This window comes from Prionailurus bengalensis, chromosome D2 (genome assembly GCF_016509475.1).
Source record: "Prionailurus bengalensis isolate Pbe53 chromosome D2, Fcat_Pben_1.1_paternal_pri, whole genome shotgun sequence".
Lineage (NCBI taxonomy): Eukaryota > Metazoa > Chordata > Mammalia > Carnivora > Felidae > Prionailurus > Prionailurus bengalensis.
In genome coordinates, this window is record NC_057351.1 from 53,931,003 (window position 1) to 53,942,712 (window position 11,710).

Below are 11,710 nucleotides of genomic sequence, written 5' to 3' on the forward strand. Positions count from 1 at the left end.
TTTTACTCTACATCATCTTACCATTTACTCACACTTTTCATCTCTTTAAACACAGAACCTAGAAGAGAAAAGCATTGTTCAAGATGACAAAGAGGTGACCTTGAGCTCAGAGGAGGAGAGTTTCTTTGTTCAAGTGCACGATGTTTCTCCAGAGCAACCTCGAACGGTCATCAAAGCACCCCGTGTCAGCACCGCACAGGACGTCATTCAGCAGGTGAAACCCTCTCCCTTGTTTGCCTCAGTCAGCTCCTCAGTGTAAATCACTAGGACAAATCTGATGTCAGCTCATTTTATGAGTGAAGTTCTAGAACAATGGGGATCTGAAGAGGGAGAGTGTGCCTCCTACAGTTGGAAAATACTAGTTCATTCCTTCAGCAGACAACTCACCTAGTATCTACCATGAGTCTGGCTCTCTGTGAAGTGTTGATAACAGATTGAGGTAGGAACTCCACAGAGTAGTAATTTTATTGCCCCAGACATGCCTAAGCCAATCCTAAAGACTGTCTCTCAAAGATCCTACAGAAGACATGCTGGAGGCCTTCTCTGGCCCTTTCCCTCCTCTAAGTCATACTTCTTGGTGCACATGGTTTCAGAGAACTATACTCCCTTCCTTCAAGCTTTGTAATGGTTTGTGTTTATTAAACACCCATTTGAGAAGTGGTGTAGCATAATGGTTAACAGCACAGAAGACTCTCGATCAAAGTACTCCAGGTTCAAACCCCAGCTCTACTTTTTAAAAAATTTTTTAAACTTATTAATTTTTAAAATTTACATCCAAATTAGTTAACATATAGCGCAGTAATGATTTCAGGAGAATTTAGTGACTCATCACTTACATGTAACACCCAGTGCTTATCCCAACAAGTGTTCTCCTTAATGCCTCTTGCCCAATTAGCCCATTCCCCCACCCACAACCCTTCCAGTAACCCTTGGTTTGTTCTCCATATTTACGAGTCTCTTATGTTTTGTCTCCCTCCTTGTTTTTATGATTTTTGCTTCCCTTCCCTTATGTTCATCTGTTTTGTCTCTTGAAGTCCTCATATGAGTGAAGTCATATATTTGTCTTTCTCTAATTTCGCTGAGCATAATATCCTCTAGTTCCATCCATGTTGTTGCAAATGGCAAGATTTCATTCTTTTTGATTGCCAGGTAATATTCCAGTGTGTGTGTGTGTGTGTGTGTGTGTGTACACACACACACACACCATCTTCTTTATCTATTCATTCGTCAATGGACATTTGGGCTCTTTCTATATTTTCACTATTGTTGATAGTGCTGCTCTACACATTGGGGTGCATGTGCCCCTGTGAAACAGCACTCTGGTATCCTTTGGATAAATATCCGGTAGTGCAATTGACCCCAGCTCTAGTTCCTAGTGCCTCAGCTACAGTAGTGTGCTGGTAAACTGGCTCTCTTAAGGAAAAACAAAAAAGCTCCAACTGATTTTTTGTGTTTGCCAGTTTCTGTTGTGTGGATGCTCCCACCATGTCTGATTTCACTGGCCCGTTCCAGTTGGCTCCAGCACACTGTTTACCATGTGCTAAGCTACTACATAGATAACGTGGAGATAGTATAATAGTGCTTTCCACCCAGAGTTGTTGTGACAGTGAAGTCAGTAAGTATCGGTAATGTGTATAATGCTCAGCACATGGCAAACACTATAGTGTTATTTGCTATTGTTGCATGATTATGTGGTTAATATTTGCCTCCTTAATAGAGTTTGAACTCCAAGAAAGCCCAGACACATGGGGGTTTTTTTGTTCATCTTTCTCTCCAAAGAATAGTACTGTATCTGGGACACAGGAAGCCCTCACTAAACATTTGATGACTAAATAAACATGTAAGCGAAAGATGATCTCGCACTAAATGAGAAGTGAGGCCAGGTAAATAACTAAAATGCCTTCAACATCCAAGACACTGAGATGAAGAAGCAGCCTGGTGGGACAGAAAGGCTCCTGAAGGTCAAGATTCTGTCTCTCATGGTCTGTGTGACCTTCATGTCTGTGAGCTTTGGTGCATGTAGAAAATCCAGTGAAAGTTCTTATTCTAGCACTTATTAGTTGTGCATCCTTTGGAATCTGCTTAACCTTCATACATTTAAGCTTCCTTGTCTGAAAATGGGGTAATACCTAAATCATGGTCTGTTGTGAAGCTTTATCAGGTAATGCAAGAAAGCACGTTACAAGCTATAAGTACACAGATGTAAAATGACGAATGATATGAGGCCATCTGAAAGATCCCTTCCTTCTCTAAACGTCTGTGACATTTTCCCCACCTTCAAGTCTCATTCAGAATGAATGCAAGTGTTGGAGATACTGTGTATTCAGTTGACTGTAATTTTTTTTTAATGTTTATTTATTTTTGAGAGAGAGAGACAGAGTGTGAGCAGGGGAAGGGCAGAGGGAGAGGGAGACACAGAACCCGAAGCAGGCTCCAGGCTCTGAGCTGTCAGCACAGAGCCCGACGCGGGGCTCGAACTCACGGACCATAAGATCATGACCTGAGCTGAAGTCAGACGCTTAACCAGCTGAGCCACCCAGGCGCCCCTCAGTTGACTGTAATTTATCTTTCAGACCTTGTGCAAAGCAAAGTATTCCTACAGCATCCTGAGCAACCCCAACCCAAGTGACTATGTGCTTTTGGAAGAGGTGGTAAAAGACACGACCAAGAAGTCTTCCACCCCAAAGTCCTCCCAGCGGGTCCTTTTGGATCAGGAGTGTGTGTTTCAAGCCCAAAGCAAGTGGAAAGGGGCAGGAAAATTCATCCTTAAGCTAAAGGAGCAGGTGCAGGTAAAGTTCAAAGTTCTTTTGCTCTCTTCACAAAGTATTTGCTATTCACAGCTCCACGGTAATCAAATTTGGGAGTTCGTGAAATCTTGAAGAAAGTTCCTGAGCCAAGGGATATAGTTGGGAGAAAATCATTTGGCTTCATTTTCACTATGTGAAAAGAAAGGTAGTCCCTACCACCCCTCCACGGGTAAGCAGTCCTGAAAGGGGTGTCCCTCAGCACTTCTTCCCAAAGCTCTACTTACTGGAGAGGAAGAGGAAAGGGTTCTAGGATAGCATGTCATGTGACTGAGGATCCCGGCTTTAACATACCAATGGAAGGTTCTTTTTTTCCCCACAGGCATCCCGAGAAGACAAAAGGAAAGGCATTTCTTTTGCAAGTGAATTTAAGAAGTTCACCAAGTCAACTAAACAACCCCGAGGACTCGCATCACCTTCTCAGGTCTTGGCCTCAGAAGGTGTCCAAAACAAGGAGGAGAAACCGATGGGCAGCTTGTCCTCCAGTGACACCATGGACTATCGACAATAACCAAGGTTGGCACGTTTTACCCAGGTAGACTTGAATCATCACACTATTCTGAAATGGGGACCAACTACTGTGTAAGGCCCAGTAGGAGGATGTCCCCTGAAGGCAGATAGGAATGGTACCTAAAAACAAGAAAAGACCTCTGCAGATTTATGTATAACATTTATAACTTTAGACTGCTGGGTTTGTAGGTGGCTAGAAGAAGGCCCCGAGAGGACAACCCACTTGCCCGACCTACTACATCAGCCTTATTTCATCAGACATAGAACTGCCTTAATTATTGCTCACGGTCCTGGACATTCTCAAAGGACTTCTGTGGGTCATTCAGCTCTTATTCCTTTGGATTTCTAGTTTCAGGTCCGTTTTAAGGTTTGATTTAGCCTCAACAACCTCACCTTGGTCTGCCTCAATTAAAACATTAAAAACCTGGCATCCAGGATGCGATGGTTAAAAAGAAAGCAAAATAACATAACAGCCTCTGTCTTGAAACTGCAGTAAATTAAGCCTTTGGTTGTCCGCCCACTGCTTGGCATTTACAGAGTAAACTTAGTTCTATCTTAAAACAAATTACCGTACATGGAACCCAAATTAAAAAAAAAAAAAAAAGAACTTGAGGAAACCAGATTTTTTTTCCATTTAGTTTGTTAATGAACCCAAGGATTAAAGCCCAGTTTTTGCCTGTGTCACTGTAGTTGTAAAATGAGACCGACGGCATAGTGAAGGCATTGCTGCTTATACTGTAGAGGTTGATCGTCTGTCTTTATCACAATTAGGAATTTCTTATATTAAATTGGAGCTCACAATTAAAGACTTTATTGATACCTTTTGACAGGGACCTAATTTGATTTATAATAGCACAAAAGAAGGCTCAATATACTGAGCCCGTATTTCTACATTTAAGAAGCTCTTAAAATAACCAGTGCCCCACACAACGCGTGCAAAGCTCTTCCAAAACAGCCAGGGCCAAACACAGGGAACACCCTCCTTCAGAATATCTGCGTATCCAGCTATTCTGAGGTTTGTTTAGGTTCTGTATGGAAAGGATCATCAGAAGGAACTCTCAGAACTACAGCAGCAAATCCCCATCAAATAGCATCGGACAATAGTGAATACACACAGAACGGCAAAGCCCTGACCTATGCCAGACTGAGAATGTTCAACACTCATTTTCTGTTGAGATACATCTGGAATCCTAATTTTTAAAAGTTCCAGGGGTGGGGTGCCTGGGCAACTCAGTTGATTAAGCGGCTGACTCTTGATTTCAGCTCAGGTCATGATCTCATGGTTCATGAAATCAAGCCCCACGTCAGGCTCTGCATTGACAACACAGAGCCTGCTTGGGATTCTCTTTCCCTCTCTCTGCACCTCCCCTGATCATGCACTCATAAAAAAAATTTTTTTTAAAGTTCCAGGGGCCTCTGGCTGGCACAGTTGGTGAAGCACCCGACTCTTGATCTTGGGGCCGTGAGTTTGAGCCCCACGTTAGGCACAGAGATTACAGTTAATCGATCAACACATACATACATACATTAAAAGTTCCAGACTCACTTTCTTTTTTACCCCAGGACACTAAGACAACAGTGCCTTCTCCAAAAGCCAAGTGAGCTTTAGGACTAAGCATCAATGTTGAGCCTCCACAGCTGTTTAGAAGATGGCTTTACCTTGGTAGTGGGTCTGTGAGCGTGACACTAAGGACAGTAATTAAAACCTAAAATATTGTTTTCCATGTCAAGAACTTAGCATCAAATAAATCATAGATGTGATGCTATACACACCCCTTATATTATAACCTCCACGGTGACAGTGGAATTATGCTCTGCACAATGGAGCCCTCACTGTGCCACAAGATTACAAGAAGTACGTCGGAATATAGCTCCACTGGAAATCGGACTTAAAAAGAATAAGCTTGGGGCGCCTGGGTGGCGCAGTCGGTTAAGCGTCCGACTTCAGCCAGGTCACGATCTCACGGTCCGTGAGTTCGAGCCCTGCGTCGGGCTCTGGGCTGATGGCTCAGAGCCTGGAGCCTGTTTCCGATTCTGTGTCTCCCTCTCTCTCTGCCCCTCCCCCGTTCATGCTCTGTCTCTCTCTGTCCCAAAAATAAATAAAAAACGTTGAAAAAAAAATTAAAAAAAAAAAAAAAAGAATAAGCTTGCTATAATGAGCATTATTAGGAGTAGGGGTGGGGGTGATTTAGAGGTATGCCTTTGGACTATATTTTTCTGTAGCAAGCAAAATCATTGAGTTGACCTCAGCTTTACCTAAACTTGGGGAAGCTTCTCTTTAAAAACATCCATGGGTGCATCTATGGGAATATGTATCTCATGTTATAAACTCCTTTACAAATGGTCTCATGAGAAGAGACTTTTTGTGCTCGCAAGAAGACAAGTGTAGGGTTTTTGCTGCTGCTGAGAACATAAGGTTTCATGTTACTTGTTCTAAAATTTTCACCCCTGAAGTTTTAAGAGTTACCCCTTAATAATTTCCACAATTATATACCTTACTCATATCTGAAATAATGCAGAGTTGAAGGACTTCCCCCTTTTAAAAAAGTTGAAATTTATTTGATTGTGATTACAAAAATCTTTCTAAAGAATGTGGTGTTCGGAACAGAAATAGGCTCATGTTCCACCACCCAGGAGCATCATGTTATGACACTGTGAGTTTATAGCAAATAGTCTCTCCTCCAAAACCAGCCACCAAAGCTGTGGGTTTCTGTCGGTTGAATAACACTAAACCCTTGCTACACTGCAAATGTTTCTGTTCCTGCATTTTAAATATACTAACAAAGCTATGTATACAACTTTACAGGTGAAGACCTTTTGGTAAGAAGTTAAAGTCAAGAGTGAACATGGTGGAAACAAATACAATTTGCTTATTTTCATTAGACTTAAACTGGAAATTGAGGATTTCTGAACCGAAGCCTTCTTGACACATGATGTGAGGTCCATGCTGAGGACAAGCAAAATGGCAAGGGCTACCTACCAACCAATTCCTGATGAATGCAACAATGCAGCCCAGGAGATTGCCACTTTGCAAATGTCAGCAGTTGGGAAAAAAACATTGCTAAGCTCGCAATAACTGACTTAGGACAAGGGTCAGCAAACTTTGTCCATAAAGGGCCAGATGGTAAACATTTTAGGCTTTATGGGCCATATGGTCTCTGTAGCAATTACTCAACTCGGCTGTTACAGTGCAAAAGCAGCCATAGATGATCTATACGTGAATGAGCATGGCTGTATTCCAATGAAACTATTTACAGACACTGAAATCACAATTTCACATAATTTTCACATCACAAATAATCCTCTTTGGGGTTTTTTCCAATCAGTTAAAAATGTAAAAGCTATTCTTAGTTCAAGAGCCATACAAACACTGGCGGCAGGCTAGATCTGGCCCAGGGCCATAGTTTGCTGACCTGACTTAGAAAACTGGCAACAAGAGCCACAGAGGTCTGAAAACAAGCGAGGTTAGTCATACAGTTCATGGCGGACAATTGGAAGCTTTAGGGCATTGCGAGTGTAAATATGTCCTGTGAGATTCATCACAAAGTAATTTGATTTAGTTTCTATTATTGTGCACCATAGTGGACTCTTCTTTACCATTTCTTTTTACATACAGAATGATGTTGGGTTTTTTTTTAAGTTTATTGCTTATGTATTGTTCACAGATTATTCCACTTTTGGTTTTCACAAATTGAATTTAGAATGATGTACAAATTAGTATCTTCTGAGCTGTGACATCTTAACAAAAAATTTAACATTTCTTAAAGTAAAAGTAGACTGAGTTGGTGTTCAAATTTATTTATTTTGCAAGGTTTGTACTGACACTGTACTTATATATTTATTATACATCGCTTTCTTGATATTGCTTATAGATTTAGAAGTATTAGTGGTTCTAGCTCACTATTTGAAGACAAATCTCCTAAAAAAAAAAAAAAAAAGAAAAAAAGTACGCTCTGAATACCTGACATGGGCCAGAATTTCATGCAAAAAAAAAGCTTCATTTTCATTTCTAATTGAAGAGCTATTGATCCAAGTCATAATTGCCACTCAAGGTAAATTATCTTTAAAATCTTACTGCATAAAACTATAACGTAAGTATAAAAGATTTTTACTCTCAGTATGAAGCAAATTATGACTTTTAAAATGCAATGTGTGCCCCTCTGAAGCAAAATCCAAATTTTATCTTTCTGCTGATATTAAAATTTTTTCTTCAAATTATAAAACAAAGTCCTAACCTTTTGAGAAGTTCTTTTTGTGCCAATTGTAAAAATGAATAACACAGTCCCCAGTTCTTTGCATACTCTAAAATCAGAAGTGTTAAAAGTATACCACACAGGGGCGCCTTGGGTGGCTCAGTCAGTTCAGCATCTGCCTTTGGCTCAGGTCATGTTCTCACGGGTTGTGACTTCGAGCCCCACATTAGGCTCCGTGCTGACAGTGCAGAGCTTGTTTGGGATTCTCTCCCTCTCCCCTCTCTCTGCCCCTCCCCTACTTGCTCGCACTCTCTCTCTCTCTCTCTCAAAATAAATAAAAACAAACAAACAAAAAATCACACCATACAGCTTTCACATTATTGGAAGTTCATACTCAAAGCCTTAATGCTAGAGCAGTGACCACTTGCTTGTCGACAGAATTCAGGCTATTCCAGTTTGATGGAGTTTGCACAGTGCTACAGGTTTCTTTTCAAATAATCTATAATAAATGCACAGTACTGCCCATTAAAAAAAAAAAAAAACATTCCAGAAACACGTTATCATGCTTCTATAAATCTGGCATCTTTTCTTCTGGTTTGGCATACCGTGTATTGCAAACTGAATTACTGGCCTAACTGGCTAGAGTCAAAATGAAAACCCATGCAGAGATGAGATGACTGGTCTCTCTAGGTTTTATCACTTGGCCTTGATTCTAAGCTCCAGTCCCACCTCACCCCCCATCTTTAACATAGTTCACTTGGCTGCAGAACAGAATCGGCAACTTCCTGAGACTGAAGTGAGACCACGTCTCACAAGTGAATATATTGCCTGTACTGAACCCTACTTGATTGTTCAGTTCCTTTTGAGGTGAAAGCACATCCTCTATTTGAGTCTTTGGGACTTCAGGAAGGACACATTGCTCAAAACGTAAAGCATCTATTCTATAACAACCAACCAAAACAACCTGGTGTTTGCCGAAAATACAAAATTTTTTAGTTTATCTGAACCATAGAGTTATGATGGCATACCAAATGAAAGAAATTACCCTATTTAGAATGAATCAAAAATGGCCACCCAGACTGTACCCATTAACACTTCATACTTTCCATACTACTAAAAATCTGGGTAGCAAACTTTTATCAGTAAGTTGATATAGAAAGGATTCTAAATAGGAGCTCCTGGGTGGCTCGGTTAGTTAAGTGGCCAACTTTGGCTCAGGTCATGATCTCGCAGTATCTCTCTTTGTGGGTTCGAGCCCCAGGTCAGGCTCTGTGCAGACAGCTCAGAGCCTGGAGCCTGCTTCGGATTCTGTGCCTCCCTCTCTCTGCCCCTACCCTGCTTGTGCGCGAATGCTCTCTCTCTCTCTCTCAACATAATAAACATTAAAAAGAAAAAAAAGAACCTATTTATGCAGGTTAGGTTTATTACAAAGTTTGGAGGAAAAGTATTTGAAGACGCTTCACTAAAAGCAGAGGAACATGAGTTGTGTTACTCTGTATGGTGATGCCAGCTTTACAGAATATACAGAGCTGATGAGAAAGGATTAGGTAAGAATCCAACTTGATCAGTGATGCTGAAAGAAATAGACTAACTTCCTCTCGGTCACCTGTTCATCTGCAATTGGTTGTTCTACAAAATAATAGAAGGTTACATGAGGTTGTTAAGGAAGCCAGGGTAAGTTTGAGGGCAAATTTGTAGGAAGTAACAATACTATTTGGGCAGAAAGTGCCCTCTTGAGGGAACCTTCTTTTCATGTCATCCTTTGCAAGTAAATTATTTATAAATTCTCCAGTTGGGGGTATATAGTTGCAGCTACAAGTGAGTTACAGTGCCTGTTTTTAATTAAAGTTACTTTCTTACAAAGGTCTCCCATCTCAATGGCTCCAGAAACACTGGAGGCTCTTTAATGAAGCGGGCCCCCTGCTGCCACACACCCACTCCTTCCTCAAACTACATCTTCCCCTTCCTCTGCTCTCCCTCCCTATCCAGTACCTCTGCAGATCTGTCCTCCTCTGCCTGGACAACCATAGGCCTTGCTTAATTCTGACAAGTAACAGAGATTGCATTCTGCCTGGAAAAAAACTGAATTGACTTGCCCACACGATACTCCACAACTCGGCCACACCAAGAGAAGAGTAGGATCTTCCTGGCTGGTGTCGGATCTCCAACTAGGCGGAGTGGGAGGCAGCCCACAGCCTACGTGCTCTCCAGACGGCTGCCTCGGACCCCTCGCAGTTGCTTCTCTTACATGAGCGTCAAAGTGACAAGAGGTGAACACCTGGACCCTCCGGAAAGTTATTAGAAAACAAAGATTGCCTCTTACACCAAGTCCAGCACCCATGATATGGGGCACTGTCAACAATTTATGTGTTCTTGGCCATCTCTAAGTATCAACTTCCTGAAAGGAATCTTTGGCTGATGGCTAAGGATTTGGACATGGGATGACCTGAAATGAGTGTTTTTGAAATATTGACTCTCCATGATTACCAAGCTACTCATTCATATACATCTCTTAGATCCAAAATATACTATGCTCAAGCAGACCATCAAGCAGGTCTCTGAAACCTTTCCTAAGTCTCTGAACTTTGAAATAATTCACTCTGACACTGAATTGGGTAATGTTGCATTTTTTTTCATGTTGTGTGAATGATCTGACTTAACATGCAGGACCATGGAAGACTGAAGCTGTGTCTTACACTCGTTATTATCCCACTTCACTTTTAAGTGCTCAGCACAGTGCTAAGCACATAGTAGGTGCTCGATATTGGTCTAGTTAAAAATATATTAAGGCTGTAAGCTTGTTATAGCCTTAGGATGTGTGTGTGTGTGTGTATGTTACTATGATATTTAGTTCTGAAAATGAAACTCATCAACACAGGCCATGAAAGTTTATGCACAAATAGATTTCATTCTCAAATTCATAAAGGGTATTCAAATACTAGATGTGTAATTTTATGGTCCCACTGTGATTCTCTGTATGTGTAACTACAAAGTTAAAAGCATAATACAAGTGTGAAATAGTTCATGAATTTCTACTTCAAAATTGATTTTTCACCTAAACTAGTTTCTCCTGCCAAAGTGAAATATAAATGTATTTGTATATGTTTGGAAAATAAATGATTTGTGACATGCATTGGTCATTTGTGCTCTGATGGGGAAAGACCATGTGGTCTTCCAAACATCTATTCATAACGTTTCTGGACTCTGTTTTATATCTAAAATGTGGTTTAAAAGCAAATATTTATATATTAAATTATACATTTTCATTAAATAATCAAGCCTACAAAAAAAACACTTTTTAAAATCACATAAGAATATGCTATATATATATATATAAACATACACACACACACACGCGCGCGCACGCTGAAAGATAACATGCACTGTTGAGCACATATCCCCCATTAAGCTGGAATAATAAAGGCAATTTCTACTTTCATTTATTTCATGAGGGAAAAAAAGGGCTTTAAGCTCTAGAACAAAGGAACTGGCTTCTATAGTTTCAAAGACATAGAAGATCTATTTAATTGGGAATGCTGTACATTTTATTAAATTCTCACATCACAAGAACAGGAAGCAGAAGGGTACCTGGCTGGCTCAGTCAGTAGAGCATACGGCTCTTGATCTCAGGTCCATGAGTTTGAGCCCCATGTTGGGTACAGAGATTGCTTAAATAAAGAGAGAGAGAGAAAGAAAAGAAAAAAGAAAAGAAAAAAGAAAAAGAAGGAAAGAAAGAAAAGAAGAGAAAAGAAAAGAAAGAAAGAAAAAGAAAGAAAGAAAGAAGGAAGGAAGGAACAAACAAACAGTGGCTCCTGGGTGGCTCAGTCAGTTAAGCATCTGACTCTTGATCTCAGCTCAGGTCATGATCTCATGGTTCATGAGACCAAGCCTCACGTCGGGGCTCTGCACTGACAGTGTGGAGCCTGCTTGGGATTCCCTCTCTCCCTCTCTCTCTACCCCACCCCTCTCACTCTCTCTCTCAAAACAAATTAAGGAAAAAAAAAAAATAGGAAGCAGAAAAAAGCAGCTGTTTTATTTAATTATTCACAGTAAAGAATATTTATAACCTGGTTGTAATAAAAACTTATTTCAGAGGTCATTCCTAGAATATGACAGTATCTTAGGTAAAATATTGTTTAATTATATTCATAAAGAAGAGGATCGTATCTGTACAAAGGGAGAGGAGGGGCTGGTGGAGGGTAG

General features: G+C 40.6%; 1 protein-coding gene across 3 annotated transcripts in view; it reads left to right on the forward strand.

Annotated features, from left to right (window-relative positions):
• Positions 1 to 10,640, forward strand: part of PLCE1 (phospholipase C epsilon 1) — a 329,559-nt gene extending 318,919 nt beyond the window's left edge. For 2 of the 3 annotated variants that reach the window (XM_043597014.1, XM_043597017.1), the window contains exons 30-34: positions 56 to 214; positions 2,574 to 2,789; positions 3,127 to 3,320; positions 6,121 to 6,134; positions 9,372 to 10,640. In XM_043597014.1, the coding sequence (XP_043452949.1) occupies positions 56 to 214; positions 2,574 to 2,789; positions 3,127 to 3,315 (564 nt within the window). In that variant the 3' untranslated portion in view covers positions 3,316 to 3,320; positions 6,121 to 6,134; positions 9,372 to 10,640. The remainder of the gene's footprint in view (positions 1 to 55; positions 215 to 2,573; positions 2,790 to 3,126; positions 3,321 to 6,120; positions 6,135 to 9,371) is intronic. The other variant, XM_043597015.1, reaches the window with a different exon arrangement.
• The last annotated feature ends 1,070 nt before the right edge of the window (positions 10,641 to 11,710 follow it).